The 18,927-nt window shown below is 39.9% G+C and overlaps 1 protein-coding gene across 1 annotated transcript; it reads right to left on the bottom strand.

The window, feature by feature from the left end:
• Positions 1–985: 985 nt before the first annotated feature.
• On the bottom strand, positions 986–18,490 carry tgm2l (transglutaminase 2, like). The gene is made up of 13 exons (XM_063004333.1): positions 18,475–18,490; positions 15,783–15,959; positions 13,293–13,523; positions 12,959–13,077; positions 9,822–9,950; positions 8,516–8,693; positions 6,667–6,805; positions 6,471–6,574; positions 4,301–4,543; positions 3,963–4,229; positions 2,767–2,927; positions 2,540–2,676; positions 986–1,148 (listed from the first exon to the last, which is right to left on the bottom strand). The coding sequence occupies exons 1-13, from the start codon at positions 18,488–18,490 to the stop codon at positions 986–988; spliced, it is 2,064 nt and encodes a 687-aa protein (XP_062860403.1).
• Positions 18,491–18,927: the final 437 nt, after the last annotated feature.

Below are 18,927 nucleotides of genomic sequence, written 5' to 3'. Positions count from 1 at the left end.
GGGACAGTGTAGCCTAGTGGTTAAGGTACTGGACTAGTAATCAGAATATTGCTGGTTCAAGACCCACCACTGCCAGGTTGCTGCTGTTGGGCCCTTGAGCAAGGCCCTTAACCCTCAATTGCTTAGACTGTGTCCTGTCCCAGTATTGTAATTCACTTTGAATAAAAACGTCTGCTAAATGCTAAAAAATGTAAATGTAAGTATAATATTCTTCCATTTCATTCTCATTAACTGCTTCATCCTAGTCCATTTCTGTCACCAAAGCATCCTGTATATTTTACTTATATTTATTTTTAATTTAATATAATATAATGTATGGTGCATCATAAAGTGGTGAATCAGACAATGGCAACCACGGACTGTTGACAGCTGAGGTTTCGTATTAAGCAACCCAACTTTTGTCCCAACTTTTCTGGAAATGGGGTTTGCAGTTATTGAAAGAGACAATAGTAAAATAGTATCTTGGGAGTAGTGGACAGAAGCCAAAATTTGAATGCACATTTGAGAGTACTCGACTTAACAGTTTTTATTTTTAAGACAAGAAAAGCAGAGGCAAGTATACTGTATGTATTAATGTAGCACAAATATGTACTTCCAGTGTCTGTCTATGGAAACTGGATGGTAATATGCAATTGATGGGCTACAATAATAATTCAAGCTTTTATTTTTTCATGTAAAATCTGTACGTTTTCCCAAAAAGTAACAATAAGACTTAAAAAAAGCAAATAATATTAAAACATTACATTTGCAAAGGATAAAAATAATAACAAAGCAAATACACACCAACTGTTTTGTGCATGAGTGACAAAACTGATTATACAAGCTTTTTAAATAGGATTTATTAATAAGCACATTTTAATATTAACCGAGAGCTGTAAAAAGCAGTTCTAATGTTATGCACTTAATTAAATGTTTATATTCTCATGTACAATAGGCTTCCACTTTTGATTCAAACTTGCATTACATGGTTGTGTGTTACAGTTGTTTAAGCATTTTCAGATCTTTTTCTCTGAACAATAAGAGTTACTTCACCCTTGACATCTTTCAGTCTGTCCGAGTCAAAGTCGACCAGCAGCTTTCTCAGGCCAGCTCGAATAGGTTTGAAAGAGAACTTCACTGCAACATCCTGACCAGGTTTAATATCACCACTGTAAAGGAAAGAAATTATTTAATATTTTTATTAACTTACCATATAGGAGCATTTTGTAGTTCTACAATTACTGACTGTAGTTCATCTGTTTCTCTGCATGCTTTTTTAGCCTGCTTTCACCCTGTTCTTCAATGGACAGGACCCCCACAGGACCACCACAGAGCAGGTGTTATTTGGGTGGTGGGTCATTCCCAGCACTGCAGTGACAATTAAATGGTGGTGGGGTGTTAGTGTGTGTTGTGCTGGTATGAGTGGATAAGACACAGCAATGCTGCTGAAGTTTTTAAACACCTCACTGTCACTGCTAGACTGAGAATAGTCCACCAACCAAAAATATCCAGCCAACAGCTCCTCGTGGGCAGCGTCCTGTGACCACTGATGAAGGTCTCGAAGATGACCAACTCAAACAGCAGCAATAGATGAGCAATCGTCTCTGACTTTACATCTGCAAGGTGGACCAACTAGGTAGGAGTGTCTAATAGAGTGGACAGTGAGTGGACACAGTATTTAAAAACTCCAGCAGTGCTGCTGTGTCTGATCCACTCATACCAGCACAACACACACTAACACACCAGCACCATGTCAGTATCACTGCAGTGCTGAGAATGATCCACCACCTAAATAATACCTGCTCTGTGGTGGTCCTGTGGGGGTCCTGACCATTGAAGAACAGGGAGAAAGCAGGTTATAAAGGTATGTAGAGAAATATATGGACTACAGTAATTGTAGAACTATAAAGTGCTTCTATATGGTAAGTGGAGCTGATAAAATGGACAGTGAGTGTAGAAACAAAGAGGTGGTTTTACTGTTATGGCTGATCAGTGTATCTTAAATATCATGACTTTTGCATCTATGGCTATCACATATAGGTGGGACTGGGCTAACACATTGCACTGTGAGAGCTGTAGTCTTTAATAATAACGCTCTATTAGGAACCAATATTAGAATTTCGTAAGCTTTGGTGGGGCAATCTGAAACAATTTAATATGATTCATTTTAGACGTAAATATTTGAATGATGTCAGACTAAACACGGTGAATCATTCCTTCAATGACACACCAATAAAAGCCAGAATATGCTGTTTTAGTACCATCTTTTAAGATATGTCTTAATTCAGAATTAGGTCAGTGTTTTTGCAAGTGTCTTTGATTTATGACTGTGCTGAGGAATGTTTAGCTCACAGTTTTGGATGTGAGCATCATTCCCCTGTAATGTCTGGCCAGTTTTGTTCAGAATAAAGGCTAATGACTAGACTACAGACTAATTCATTAGGTGAATGTATGTTATTGTCTTACTGTTACTATTCTTTACAGTGCATTAACCTAATGAAGTAGGTTTGAATTAGGTATGTAAATGGTTTTGCTAAAATATTAAAGGGCTGATACATACGGTGCCTGGATTTCTTGTACCGCTGTTAGTCCTGCCCCTTCCACTGTAAAAACCCCTCTTTTCAGAGAGACCGGTAGAGGGTTAATAAAGGAGATAAGTGCCGTCAGCTTGCGTGATACCATTGCTTCTCCAATAACCTAAAAAAGTACATCAAGGTTAATAAATGCAGGTTACATGCAGTGGATCAATATGTACAGAGCTGAACCAGTACAGGTTTTAATTATTACCTTGATATGAAGCTTAGGCATTTTTAATGGGATGTTAACCTCTTGCAGGATGACGGTGTTCTCACTGCCAGCTTGGAGAAGTGCTGTGACTCTGATTAAGTGATGCTCTGACACACATGCTCCGTAATGGTCATAATGAAGCCGCAACACCTCTTTATGAGCTGAAAAGCAGTCATAGAGAAACAGTAAATAATACAACATAAATGGATAGGAATCCATAACAAAAAAATTGTAAAATTGTAAAGGGCGGGGCAAGGTGTGCCAGGTGAAGCCCACACACATGCGTATTATTTGAACCCAACTGCAGTACACATTTGAACCATACTAAGACTAAAATCTCACATATACACCGATCAGGCATAACATTAAAACCACCTCCTTGTTTCTACACTCACTGTCCATTTTATCAGCTCCACTTACTATAAAGAAGCACTTTGTAGTTCTACAATTACTGACTGTAGTCCATCTGTTTCTCTGAATGCTTTGTTAGCCCCCTTTCATGTTGTTCTTCAATGGTCAGGACACCCACAGGACCACCACAGAGTAGGTATTATTTAGGTGGTGGATCATTCTCAGCACTGCAGTGACACTGACTTGGTGCTGGTGTGTTAGTGTGTGTTGTTCTGGTATGAGTGAATAAGACACAGCAATGCTGATGGAGTTTTTAAAAACCTCACTTTCCATGCTGGACTGAGAATAGTCCACCAACCAAAAATGTTGGCGCCCCGTGGGCAGCGTCCTATGACCACTGATGAAGGTCTAGAAGATGACCAACTCAAACAGCAGCAATAGAGGAGTGTCTAATAGAGTGGACAGTGAGTGGACACGGTATTTAAAAACTCCAGCAACGCTGCTGTGTCTGATCCACTCATACCAGCACAACACACACTAACACACCACCACCATGTCATTGTCAATGCAGTGCTGAGAATGATCCACCACCTAAATAATACCTGCTCAGTGGTGGTCCTGTGGGGGTCCTGACCATTGAAGAACAGGGTGAAAGCAGGCAAAAAAAAGCATGCAGAGAAACAGATGGACTACAGTCAGTAATTGTAGAACTACAAAGTGCTTCTATATGGTATGTAGAGCTGATTAAAACACAGTGAGTGTAGAAACAAGGAAGTGGTCATAATGTTATGCCTCATCATTTCTGTATTTTTATTCACTCTCTGCATCAACCTAATTTGTTTTACCTTTTTGTGCTGGGACTGTGAGTTTGGCAGTCTTCCTTTGGCACTCCCCCCTGTGAATACTGTTATAAGTAACAGCATTAGATGTGACTGTGAGTTCAGCCGGTGTGTCTTCTCCACCCACATTAAACACCTCCACTATCACATCAAAGTCTGTGCCATGAATGGCCTGGGCATGCTTGATGGAGAGCTCCAGTTTGCCAGGAACTGTGTTATTCCTGGATATTTGTTTTCCTGCCTTTTTATACACCTCTCGTTCCATCACAGAACCTATAGTAAGAAAAGTGGTCAATAAAATAATCTGGCACACAATACAGTAAATCAAATTGTCATATTGGCACCTTCAGGGTATTTGTAGTTGGCAGTGATGTCCTCTCTGTAATCTCCATACACACTCTTAGTACTGATGTTTCTTCCCACAATCTTGCTGTCCAATGATGCTCTTGTTTTTTCACCATCCGAGATAACGATCCAGCAGACCAGGTCTGCATTCACCTCTGAGAACACAAACGCTGCATCATATTTCATCCCCACCTCGCCATCTCTTACCGCCTGAACCGGGCATGGACCACAACAGTATATACCTAGGAAAAGCAAAGAAGAAGAGTCACAAAAGTCACATACCAAAAAGTCATGCCAATTAAGGCCTTGGACTCAGCAAAGATGTTAAATGTGGCTGAGGTCAGACTTGTTTTACCACACCAAACCAAATCATTACTTTATTGACCCTGCTTAGTGCACAGTGACTGCCATGCTGAATCAATGTTTTTACTAATTGTATTTTAATCATTGAATCAATAGAAACTAATGTAGAACTTGCTAAAGTTGAGACAGAGGCAAAATAAAAGTGAAAGGTTTACAGAATATTCAACTTACAGTGTTCCACAATAAACAGGTGAATTAGTAACAGGTGAGGGAATCATGATTGGGAATAAAATAAGGATCAACCAAGCAATAATGGGTTATTGCTAGGAATGTAATGATGCACCACAAGACAGTTAAAAATCGGTGCACATGTGCCACGATTCGAATCGGTTATTCATTTAAGATGAATCGACATTCACTTTAAACAGCCAAATTTATTTATGTGAGGATACTTTCTTTATTTGTATTATTTATTTATATATACAGTATATATATATATATATATATATATATAATGTTATATAATGTTTTTTTTACACAATAAGCATTATTTGGCATAGTTTGTACCTACTTCAGAAATAAAAGGGCATTCATTATTTAGATAAATAAAGGATAAGCACAAATACAGTATTTTATTTTATGTTTTTTAAGATAAATAATAAAAGGAAACTTTGTCATAATTTGTCTTCAATTTCATTTTGTTTAAAAAAATTGGGGAAAAAATCACCCAGTATCGTGAATTGTATTGCATCGTGGATAGAGTTTATTATTTCATCCCTAGTTATTGCTCAGCCACTTCGCACCACATTTCCAGAATAAATTGTCACAGTTCAAAAAGAACAACTGAAGTCTTGTATCAAGCAAGAATGGACAAAAATTCCAATAATTAAGCAATAATAATAATTAGTGTCTTCAATTCCCGAATGATTGAAAAGTGTCATTAATAGGAAAGGTGTTGGAACACAGAGATAAACACGGCTCTGTCCCACCTTTTTTGGAGTGTGCTGCAGGCATCAAATAGTAATAAAATAAATAAATGTGTTTATATTTACAAACTACAGTGAAGCTGATCAGGGAAAACATTGGAAATATTTTCTTTATACATTCATCAGTTAAATAAGGATTCAAAAGAATGGACAAATCACAGACTGTTCTTTTTTATATATATATTTTGAATATGCATTTTCTCCCCTTTTTCTCCCTTTTTTAGCGCGTCCAACTGCCCGATTGCGTTGTGGTTCATCTCCACCAATGCCGATCCCCGCTCTGATTGAGGAGAACGAAGCTAACCCACGCCCCCTCCGACACGTGGGCAGCAGCCGTATGAATTTTGTCACCTACACTTTTATGAGTGCAATGCAAATCAGCACAGATTCTTCTTTTTATTGCATTTAAAAAAAAAACATTTTTTATGTTAAATTGTTGCTTTACTGGAACTAAAATGGTTTAGCCCACACCATGAACAGCCAAATATTAATAATTCTTCTTTACAGCTGACACTATGGTAGCCCTCTTAAGTGGTCCCCTCATGTCCCAGTAACATCTGTCAGACTGTAATTTGGTGAACTGTATTTCATAATGTGTTTACATTGTTTACACTGTTTTTACAGGCCCATGGCATTATGATTTATGCCACATCAACCAATGTCTGTCTGGTTCTATCATGGAACCCTATCAGTCCACAATAAATGTTTATTAATTCACTTGTTGGAAAGGGTGCATCAGATGGAGGAACCACACTGAAAGTCATTAAGTTGTTCAGTACAATCTATTTTTCTCCTGCTGTTTGGAGCCTGTATCTTTACAGTGACCACTAGAGGGCGCGAATAGGCTTTGGTCCAATGGTTGAGAAACCTTTAAACGTACCGTCACTTCTTTCCTGTGGGGTTGGGTCAAGTACTTGCCACCCATCATAACCTTTTGGAAGATCCTCTCTGCTCATCCAGGACTCCACCCAACAATGGTAGTTCCTAAAAAACACAAAACACACACTGTTCAGATGCAAAAAGTACTGTTTGTCTAAAACTCATTGTTGTAGAACATAATGGAGAATAGATGTAACCAGATCATGTCTTTTCTGCCCTCGGTCACGCGCTCTAGCTTCTCATTGAACAGGTAGTCCACAGAGATGTTCCCATTGGTATCGTGGGCTGAGGAGTAATTTGTGACACACCGAGTCGGAATGCCCAGACAGCGAAGAACTGTTGAAAGATCACATAAAAATGAGGTTAAAGGAAACATATTAGGAGCATCTGACAGCCAGCTGCAGTGGATTCTTGGTTCTGTGGATGTTTGTACAGGAGCTGGCCACTATAGTTGAGGGAGGTGTGAGGAGCAGTTGATTATACTGTGGGGCATTTAGTACTAACGCATTAAACATTCTTAAAAGGTGCTAGAAAAAAATATTTACAGAAATACAATAGAAAAATCATCATTACAAATCAACACCACAATTATTGGGACCCATGGCAATTCCATTACCAAAGCATTTTCAAACATACTATTGTTTAAATTCACACAGTTGTTTAGATATTCTCAAATAACCATACATGGCCATCTTGTTATAAAATGATGTGACACTGAGGCCAAATTGTCTAGCAGTAAAAAGAAGCTACTTGCCAAAATGTATCTGCTGTCAGGACATTAATGAAAGAACAAGAGCTTTAATGAAACCGTCTGGAGTCAGACACTCTGGCTAAATTGTAGACACATCTCAAAAGCAATAAAAGCGCTGTTCAGGTTCACACCAGAGCTGGGATTGCGTATACATCGTATCGAATCTCAGCTCTGCTATCCGGCTGGGCTGAGCGGCTGCATGAACAACGATTGGCTGTTGTTCATAGGGTAGGATGAGCCAGACCGGGTTCCTTATAACTGAGCGAATTACGACCTCTGCTGGCTGATTGATGGCGTCTGCACAGACTTGAGGAATAATGCTGATCAGGGTGTGGCTCTCCTTGCACAGAGCTGATCGGCAAATGAACTTGCCTCAGTCGGCTACTGCGCACGTGTCTGAGGTGGCGTGTGACAATCTCGCTCTTCTCAATCAGGGCGGGGGTCAGCTCCAGTAGAGAGGAGGCATAACGCAATTGGGTAAAAAAAATTGAACGAGCTAAAAATCGGGAGAAAAAGGGAGAAAAAAACCCCAATTAAAGCAAACCGGACGCGCGTCCACAATTTGACATTCTACAGAAAGACTGAATCTTTCTGAATCCACTGTAGGGTGGAACATTCATACTGTTTTAGGGCTGTTTTTCCTCTAGTGTGATACTTGGTATCATGGACTCTGTTAAGTATCAGCAGATTTTAATGGCATCTAGCTGCCTCTGCCAAAAAGCTAAAACAGGACTTGAGGTTTCTAGGAAGACAACAATTCAAAATACACTAAATATTAGGATAAGAAATTAAAGGAAAACACTTAGCTCCCTTTTTAAAAATGGCAGATTTTGAGACAGTAAATGGATATTTCAAACCCCTGAAGCACACTTATTATACAGGTAATCTCAGGGAAAACGAGGTCCTCTCTCTGTGTTGTAAATGCCTTTTTTAACTGCAGCCTAGTAATATAACAAGCATAACACCACAACATATTTTTGTTCTTTTTGAAAGCTTTTGAGTTTCCAAGCCGCAAAACACATAATTCATGTTAATTCATAATTCAATGAACACTTGCTGCTAACATTTGTACAAATGACACACCTAAACCCAGCTGGATTATTACATACCTTAATCTTAAAATCAGCAGGGACAGATCGGACAGTTAGTCATGTTTTAATTCATTCCATGTTAGGTTTAATGTAATAATACTGAGCACCCATCCCTGTAAATGACCTCTTACTTCAGAAACTATTTAGTAATGTTGTAATACGTGCATTAGAAAAATAAAACAATTTTAAAAATATTTCACTTACTTGTACAAGCCACAGCGGAGAACACCCAGCACTGCCCATAACGTACCCGTTGGGTACCTCCCTCGCTCCAGCGCTTCAGGATTGGAACACTACCAGTCCACCGTGTAGGAGCCACACCATCACTATACTTGCCATCCCAGCGCCCGAATACCACCCCACGGTCGTCATTTGCGTTTACCTGCCAGACAAAAATGATTATTAAACAGTTTCTTTTACTAAAAGTACCAGCTTGACCTGATGTTCCCTGACATTTCAGTAATAATACAGTAATAATACAGTAATTACAGTAATACAGTGCATGATTTTCCATCCATGTACAGTATTGGTACCCTTGTGAATTAGGTAGGCCATGTATAACATCATTTATTTATTTTATCTTCTGTAATTGATTTTTTTAGTTTTACGTTGTGCTGCTCTAATGTTCCTGAGTTTTCCTTTTGTTCAAAATTAAAACACAGCTAAAAATGGTCTGAATTCACCAACACTAAATAAAATTAAGCAAGACGTAAAACCATATTACCTCCAATAATTTAGCAGCCATTTGTAAAGGTTGGATCCACAGGTCAGTTCTGACCTGCATTTTTGTTATACTTAGCCTTTGTCACACCTATGTTTATTGTTTTTATTACACAACATTTTCATTAAAATCTTTGAATGGTAAAGAAAACCTAGTGAGCTCTCTACATAGTCAGCATTTTACGTCATCTTACGCGCGCTCCCGAGAAGGAGGCTGTTCGAATTCCTAGATACATTAAAATTCTGCCTACTTAGGCACCTTAAATCTGAATGGTATTTTGACAGAATAATGAAGGAGCATCCAATGCTGCCTTAGTGGTGAAGACAATCCCAGCATTCAGTGTGGCCAACTTTTTCACAAAAACATAAAAAAATATGCAGTGCGGATAAACGAGTTATTTTAAACGTGAAAAAATTATCATTGATTTTTAATTTGTATAAACTGTGTCAAGTGTCATTTATTTGCAAATTCGGGCTTGTCAGCATTTTCGATACACGGAGGGAGAAGTTAGTTGACATACTAGTGCATTGTCATCCCATTGATTTGAATGGCATGATGCTCGCTTAATAAGCGAAAACTGATGGAATCGCTGTCTAAGTAGTGCATTCGATTAACCTGACTTTTAAGTTAATGACTTATTAGAATCCTCTCTAGACAGTAAGACAGCAAGGCAGCTCACTAGGTTTTCGAACACACCCTAAATGTCTGTTGGTAGAATAAACCTGGGATGGTAGGTACCAAAAAGAGAATCTGAAGAGTGATATGGGGCCAAAAAGACCTTTTCCTTACCATTGCAGTAACTGTCCTGCTAATATAGACAGGATCTGCTCTCTTGGCAATATCCATCTCAGAGTTTTTCAGTGCAGTTGGGGAGTTATCCAAAATCTCAAAACAGATGTCCAACACACCTTTTTCAAACTGGTAAAAGAAGAAAACATTAATTAGCACAGGGTTTTGGGATTTTCACCACAAACATAAAGTGTTTTTAGATCACAATAAACTACAGCCAGACTCTAGACTCTATCTGTATTCTTTTCTATCCTTATTTCACCTCTGCTTATCTAAGCCAGTTGTTTGTAAGAAAAGCATTTCTGCACATCCTCAGCAGAAATGCTTGACATCCAAGCAGAACCATCATCCAGGCTGTCCAGCCCCCTGTGTCTCTACTGGCACATAGTTGCCACAATTCACACCCTGCACCATTAAACTGCTGACACTGGCCACAGATTCCAACAGCATGTGAAGCTACCCATATATCATATCCTTTTGTCAGCTGCCCCGGGACCATGACAGCATCTATAAAGGCTTTCATAATGCCAGAAGTTCAACCCTACTGTCTACATTTGTATACTGAGATGGTGCTTCCTTTGAGACACATAGTCGGCAGTTCATACAATAATGAACAGATCAACTTACGTTTGTGAGGGTACTTGCTGTACCCCTCTGTACATATGGTACCCATCTGCACATATTTGGTACCTTCACTTAGACATATTTTTATTGTTATTTTGAGTACCCTTTATGACGATTATTTACAATGTGAAAAGATATACTATATAGCCAAAGGTATGTGAACACCCCCCTAATTACTGAGTTAAGGTGTTATAGCCACACCCATTGTTCACTGCTGTATAAAATCAATTATATAAAATAAGTTCATTGAAGTATATACAGTGTATCACAAAAGTGAGTACACCCCTCACATTTCTGCAAATATTTCATTATATCTTTTCATGGGACAACACTATAGACATGAAACTTGGATATAACTTAGAGTAGTCAGTGTACAACTTGTATAGCAGTGTAGATTTACTGTCTTCTGAAAATAACTCAACACACAGCCATTAATGTCTAAATGGCTGGCAACATAAGTGAGTACACCCCACAGTGAACATGTCCAAATTGTGCCCAAAGTGTCAATATTTTGTGTGACCACCATTATTATCCAGCACTGCCTTAACCCTCCTGGGCATGGAATTCACCAGAGCTGCACAAGTTGCTACTGGAATCCTCTTCCACTCCTCCATGATGACATCACGGAGCTGGTGGATGTTAGACACCTTGAACTCCTCCACCTTCCACTTGAGGATGCGCCACAGGTGCTCAATTGGGTTTAGTCCATCACCTTTACCTTCAGCTTCCTCAGCAAGGCAGTTGTCATCTTGGAGGTTGTGTTTGGGGTCGTTATCCTGTTGGAAAACTGCCATGAGGCCCAGTTTTCGAAGGGAGGGGATCATGCTCTGTTTCAGAATGTCACAGTACATGTTGGAATTCATGTTTCCCTCAATGAACTGCAGCTCCCCAGTGCCAGCAACACTCATGCAGCCCAAGACCATGATGCTACCACCACCATGCTTGATTGTAGGCAAGATACAGTTGTCTTGGTACTTCTCACCAGGGCGCCGCCACACATGCTGGACACCATCTGAGCCAAACAAGTTTATCTTGGTCTCGTCAGACCACAGGGCATTCCAGTAATCCATGTTCTTGGACTGCTTGTCTTCAGCAAACTGTTTGCTGGCTTTCTTGTGCGTCAGCTTCCTTCTGGGATGACGACCATGCAGACCGAGTTGATGCAGTGTGCGGCGTATGGTCTGAGCACTGACAGGCTGACCTCCCACGTCTTCAACCTCTGCAGCAATGCTGGCAGCACTCATGTGTCTATTTTTTAAAGCCAACCTCTGGATATGACGCCGAACACGTGGACTCAACTTCTTTGGTCGACCCTGGCGAAGCCTGTTCCGAGTGGAACCTGGAAAACCGCTGTATGACCTTGGCCACCATGCTGTAGCTCAGTTTCAGGGTGTTAGCAATCTTCTTATATCCCAGGCCATCTTTGTGGAGAGCAACAATTCTATTTCTCACATCCTCAGAGAGTTCTTTGCCATGAGGTGCCATGTTGAATATCCAGTGGCCAGTATGAGAGAATTGTACCCAAAACACCAAATTTAACAGCCCTGCTCCCCATTTACACCTGGGACCTTGACACATGACACCAGGGAGGGACAACGACACATTTGGGCACAATTTGGACATGTTCACTGTGGGGTGTACTCACTTATGTTGCCAGCTATTTAGACATTAATGGCTGTGTGTTGAGTTATTTTCAGAAGACAGTAAATCTACACTGCTATACAAGCTGTACACTGACTACTCTAAGCTATATCCAAGTTTCATGTCTATAGTGTTGTCCCATGAAAAGATATAATGAAATGAGGGGTGTACTCACTTTTGTGATACACTGTATATACAGTATATATATATATATATACACACCAATCAGGCATAACATTAAAACCACCTTCTTGTTTCTACACTCACTGTCAATTTTATCAGCTCCATTTACCATATAGAAGCACTTTGTAGTTCTACAATTACTGACTGTAGTCCATCTATTTCTCTGCATGTTTTTTTAGCCTGCTTTTACCCTGTTCTTCAATGGTCAGGACCCCCACAGGACCACCACAAAGCAGGTATTATTTAGGTGGTGGGTCATTCTCAGCACTGCCGTGACACTGACATGGTGGTGGTGTGTTAGTGTGTGTTGTGCTGGTATGAGTGGATCAGACACAGCAGCATTGATGGAGTTTTTAAACACCTCACTGTCACTGCTGGACTGAGAATATTCCACCAACCAAAAATATCCAGCCAACAGCGCCCCGTGGGCAGCGTCCTGTGACCACTGATGAAGGTCTAGAAGATAACCAACACAAACAGCAGCAATAGATGAGCGATCGTCTCTGACTTTACATCTACAAGGTGGACCAATTAGGTAGGAGTGTCTAATAGAGTGGACAGTGAGTGGACTTGGTATTTAAAAACTCCAGAAGCACTGCTGTGTCTTATCCACTCATACCAGCATTACATACACTAACACACCACCACCAACCATTTCATTGTCACTACAGTGCTGAGATACGTGTTACCTGTCCAAAGTTCCAAGGCAAAGTGGTGATTTCGTCCCATGATCCCTGGTACAGGATGCCATTCTCATTTAAAATGTACTCCTGCAGAAGCTCCTCATCAGGCAGATAAACAGAATCAGCTGCAATATAAAATTAATACAGACTTCATTATTAATGCATGTTATAAAATGTTATTTCTAGACACATTGCAGAACATAGGGTATTTAATGAAGACCAACTGACTACAGGCCATACCATCAATTCATGTGATAACTAACATCTTTCTAATACAACAGGCTTTTAAATAACATATATAATTTGTCAGTAAATAAGAAAAATAAATACTACAAATCACCTGGACACCAGGGATTAAAAATCAGGTGAAAGAAATGAGGGCTGCTCTCCTCCAGGATGTGTCCCTCAGCAGACAGCAAAAGTACAGCCATGCTATACAGACCAACAGAGGCATCAGCAGGGCTATGAACTTTCAGTAAGATCTCACTTTGAGCAATTTGCTGACTGAACCACCATTTTCCATGTGCTGCTCTTGAACCCGACACTCTCACTACAACCTCTCCATGTGTACCTGTAATACACACATACACATCATATCAGGATGATAAAAGAGTGATAGACTAATAAAGAAATATAGAAGAGATGGGTTGCCACTTGTGCCAGCTACTACTAGAAAATGACTGCTATCAGAATCACTTCATTTTGCCAGGTATGTTTGTTTTAGTGATACACCTAATAATACACATAATAGTACACATAATTATACACATAATACATACTGTATGTATGACATGTAGCATGTTAACAGTCTGTGTGTTGTCTGGTCTGTTAAATACGTATTAACCAAGGGAGCAACTGTGGTTAAGAATTGTTACAGCTCTTGGAAAATGCCACCACTCGTGTCCAGGACTAGTCTCTCAGGACAGCTGCATACATCATATCAGGTTCATCGAAGGGGGCCAAAAAGAAAAATAGACTAAAGAAGAAATATAGAAGAAATATGGATTGCGACTTGTGCCAGCTACTCGATCCACCAGTGAGTAACAACCCACGCTCCTGAAAAGAGGACCTAGAAAGGAAAACTTAATACAATGGTAACAGACATTAAAAAATAGAAAACGACTGCCACGCCCTCACTCCTGTCCAGGACTGGCCTCTCAGGACAGCCGCATACAGAAAACGCAGCAATGCCACCGCTGGTGGCAGCTCACATCCAGGATAGCTGGATAGGACCAAAAGACAGTGGACAGTTATGTGGTCAGTCCTTATTTCAGCTTGTTTTTGGGGCAAAATGGATGTCAGATTCTACGTGTCAAAAATGAAAAGACTATCTAGACCTTTACTAAGGAAAAGTGCCAAAAAACAGCATCTGTGATGGCATGGGGATGCATCAGTGCCCATGGCATTGGAGATCTGCATATATGTGAAAGTATCATTGCAGTGGAGGCTTATATTGGTATTTTGGAGAGACATATGCTTCTGCCAAGACAACAGAACTCCATGTCTATTTGAGCAAGACAATGGTAGGCCTCATTCTGCATGGGCTACAACAGCATGGCTTCGTACCGATAGAGTGTATGTGCTTGACTGGCCTGCCTGCAGTCCAGATCTGTCTAATATTAAAATGTATGGTGCATCATAAAGAGGAGAGTAAGACAACAATAACAACAGACTGGAAAGCAGCTCAAGTGTTGTATACAGCGAGATGAGCAGATTTTGTCAGAAATTGGCTTTGCACCTTCTGTAGTTGAATCCCAAAAGATTTTCTAATAGGCATGGAATTCACTTTTCATAATGCCAAATAATACAAATAATTGATTAATGTTCAAATTATTGTACTTAAAAATGTTAAAATGTTTTACCCCTTGGGGTTTATGTGATGTTTTCTATCTGGGCAGTACCCACATGTAGGGAAATACCCCATTATATACACCGATCAGCCATAACATTAAAACAATCTCCTTGTTTTTACACTCACTGTCCATTTTATCGGCTCCACTTACCATATAGAAGCACTTTGTTGTTCTACAATTACTGACAGTAGTCCATCTGTTTCTCTGCATGCTTTTAGCCCCCTTTCATGCTGTTCTTCAATGGTCAGGACTCTCCCAGGACCACTACAGAGCAGGTATTATTTGGGTGGTGGTGTGTTAGTGTGTGTTGTGCTGGTATGAGTGGATCAGACACAGCAGCGCTGATGGAGTTTTTAATCATCTCACTGTCACTGCTGGACTGAGAATAGTCCACCAACCAAAAATATCCAACCAACAGCACCCTGTGGGCAGCGTCCTGTGACCACTGATGAAGGTCTAGAAGATGACCAAATCAAACAGCAGCAATAGATGGGCGATCGTCTCTGACTTTACATCTACAAGGTGGACCAACTAGGTAGGAGTGTCTAATAGAGTGGACAGTGAGTGGACACGGTATTTAAAAACTCCATCAGTGCTGCTGTGTCTGATCCACTCATACCAGCACAACACACACTAACGCACCACCACCATGTAATTGTCACTGCAGTGCTGAGAATGATCCACCACCTAAATAATACCTGCTCTGTGGTGGTCCTGTGGGGGTCCTGACCACTAAAGAACAGGGTGAAAGCAGGTTAAAAAGGTATGTAGAGAAACAGATGGACTACAGTCAGTAATTGTAGAATTACTATATAAAGTTATGGCTGATCAGTGTATGTCTATCTTGTATTTTCTCAACTAGTCTATTACTTTAAATACATTCATTCTTAGAAGGTAACTGTTATGATACAAACACACTCTGATATGTATTCAAGACTTAACAAGCAATGCTCTCTTTATTCAGACGGCATACTTACCCAGGTTGAGGATCAGAGTAAGCTGGTGGTCTGGAGGGTGTAGAGGGGAGTCTTTAAACCTCAGCAGTATAGAGAATGGCTGTCCTCGACGCACCACTAAACGTTCTGTGCCCATTTCCTCGGTGTGGTGGAAACGATTGTTTACCTGGCACTGAAGATCCACACCTTGGAACAAAGCTAGAGTAAAACATACATATTAATTGTACGAACACTATGTCTGGAAAAGTTGGGACATTTTGGAAAATGCAATAGGTTGTGTTTCTGCTTTGCACAAATTCTAGTAGTAAGTAAATGAAACTCCTGGCTGGGGAGGTGTGCACCTGGGGTCAATTTACTTAGATTTTTCCATTCATTTTCTTTAAAGAGTTTTTAATGTTCTTCCCATGTCTGCATGTTTTCCCCTAAGTGTGAATAAGTAAATAAATGTGTGAGTGTGTGTTGAGTATGAATAGGTAACCTCTGCAGGGTATATTTCCACCATGCACCCATGTTTTTGAATCGCGCTGAATCAACAACAACAATGATCAGGATGAAGTAGATTGTAAATGGAAATAAATGAACATGACCAAAAATCCAAACATACATACATAGTACACTATTATCTTACTTATTCACTCAGTACATCTGTTTCTCTGCATGCTTTGTTAGCCCCCTTTCATGCTGTCCTTCAATGGTCAGGACCCCCACAGAGCAGGTATTATTTGGGTCATTGGATCATTCTCAGCACTGCAGTGACACTGACATGGTGGTGATGTGTTAGTGTATGTTGTGCTGGTATGAGTGGATCAGACACAGCAATGCTGATGGAGTTTTTAAACACCTCACTGTCACTGCTGGACTGAGAATAGTCCACCAACCAAATACATCCAGCCAGCAGATACCCGTGGGCAGCGTCCTGTGACCACTCCACTGATGAAGGTCTAGAAGATGACCAACTCAAACAGCAGCAATAGATGAGCGATCGTCTCTGACTTTACATCTACAAGGTGGACCAAGTAGTAGTCTGATCCACTCATACCAGCACAACACACACTAACACACCACCACCATGTTAGAAAAGCATGCAGAGAAACAGATGGACTACAGTCAGTAATTGTAAAACTACAAAGTGCTCCTATATGGTAAGTGGAGCTGATAAAATGGACAGTGAGTGTAAAAACAATGTGGTTTTAATGTTATGGCTGATCAGTGAATATGAACTGGTTTGGAATGAATTTAAGTAGGGTGACCATATGTCCTCTTTTTTGGACCTGGTCTGTGTGCGCTATTCTTTGCATGTTTTTGCACTGATTTCAGCTTTCTCTTTAGGTCCCACCTTCTTGCACTTCTCTTAAAAATCCCAAGCGCACATGATAATTCACAAACTAATTACAGAAAAAATCTGTGTTTTTGTCTTGGTCGGAATCCTTGGGAAGCAGAATGCATGACCTGCAAAGCTGACATGTACGTAGGTGTCAGTGCCAAATAAAGGTGCCAGTTCAGCAAAACACAAAAGCACAGCTAAAGGAGAGTTCGTCAGGTAAGTGAACTATTCTGTGTGATCATGTAAAACAGAAGATGATGTTACTGCTGCAGAGGGAGCTTTTGCATTTCACACCATGAAGCATCACAACAGCTACAGATCAATGGGCTGCACGTCTGCTTTGTTAAGTCTTTCCCTGATACTGAAACAGTGTAAACATTTCCAAATGCACGTACTAAGATAGGGGTTATTGTCAACGCCGTGATAGCGCCACATTCTGAAATAGCTCTACTGATGTACTATTTTATTTGCTGTTATTATTGTTTATTATTGAAAGTAATAAGATTATATGACCATAAATGTATTTGTTAGTTTGTCTTGTTAAAAGTAGCTGTTTATTCAGTAAAGTTCAACATGGTTACTAATGCATTTGTCAAATATTTAACCCCCAAACTTTCAACTCAGTGCAGGTGTCCGTCTGGCCCATATTGCCATCCTGCCAAGTGTCCTCTTCTTTCAAAACCAAAACATGGTCACCCTAATTTAACTATTACATCTGGCAGCATTAAAATACCAATAAAATTACCAATACACCAATTTACAACAATCAGAAATGCCTCTAAGTATTGAAATATTTAAGAAAATAGTGGACGTGGGGTGTAGCAACACATTTAAGAACCTCTACAAGTCAGTTTTGAGTTATGGTCATAAAAACTTGGCCAAATGTAAAACATTTTACAGTGTCTTGTGTAATTTACTTAATGCCTTGTCAAAAGGAACTGTTAGCCAATGACAACTGCAAAGCCAAACAGCACCTTGTTATTAAACATGGGCTCCTCTAAACAGATGACTGGAAATTTGAAATTTGGGCTAATTGATGTCTGGGATTTCGGGCACAAGAAAATGAAAAAGTAAAGTATATAAGCAAATGTGACAGTCAGTCAAGGAATTAAATCTGAAAAGAGGCTGGCTTCTACAATTATCCAGAACATACCTCAAAATGTACCATGCACATACAATAAGTACTGCCGTGTACTTAATTGGGTATCCAAACTTGTCTATCCAATTTAATCAACATAAAATTAACTGTACACTAGAATTTACAGTCAAAATTTATTTTAAATGATGTTAACTTCCTTTAGCTTAAGAAATCGAATACACATTAATTTGACCAGACGAGGGTTGCTCAAATATGTATAGACAACTGTATCGAAATTCCAGATACCTTACCATTGTGATAGGCCATCGTCAGAACTGTGTACCACTTTGATAAATGGATCCTTTTCTTGCAGTAATGCCTCCTTAAGTTCCTTTGGTCCCACAAAACTCTTTCCTTTACTGTCTTTTCCCTCATCAGAAACCTGTTTTTATACAGCACAGCCCATCCCCTTTTCTACACATACACACTCACACACACTGTGCCCACTCAGTGACCTCTGACATCACACACACATTCAAAATACGTGTACGTCTATACTTGTGTGAATGTGTCTACATATCTCTTAGTGCACACCAGGATGCATATGTTTTTCTGGAAGTAAAAGGTCATCTGTTTACCTGAATACCCACCCCATTTTATTGCAATCAGAATAACACAAAGTGCTTTTCTTCTTCTACTTACTAGTCAGTGCCTACTGGCTTCACTCCACGTTTCCAGTAAATGATCTGTTTCTCGTTGGGAGT

The sequence above is a fragment of the Trichomycterus rosablanca genome, chromosome 11 (genome assembly GCF_030014385.1).
Source record: "Trichomycterus rosablanca isolate fTriRos1 chromosome 11, fTriRos1.hap1, whole genome shotgun sequence".
Classification (NCBI taxonomy): domain Eukaryota; kingdom Metazoa; phylum Chordata; class Actinopteri; order Siluriformes; family Trichomycteridae; genus Trichomycterus; species Trichomycterus rosablanca.
Note: the sequence above shows the minus strand (reverse complement) of the source record. Positions and strands in the feature narration are given on the sequence as shown.

Excerpts from the sequence above, each read along its gene's own strand:
- tgm2l (XM_063004333.1), bottom strand. Across the intron at positions 13,524-15,782 it reads TACTCTGATCCTCAACCTGG|GTACACATGGAGAGGTTGTA; the intron begins GTAAGTATGCCG and ends TGTGTATTACAG. Across the intron at positions 8,694-9,821 it reads GCAGGACAGTTACTGCAATG|GTAAACGCAAATGACGACCG; the intron begins GTAAGGAAAAGG and ends TTTGTCTGGCAG.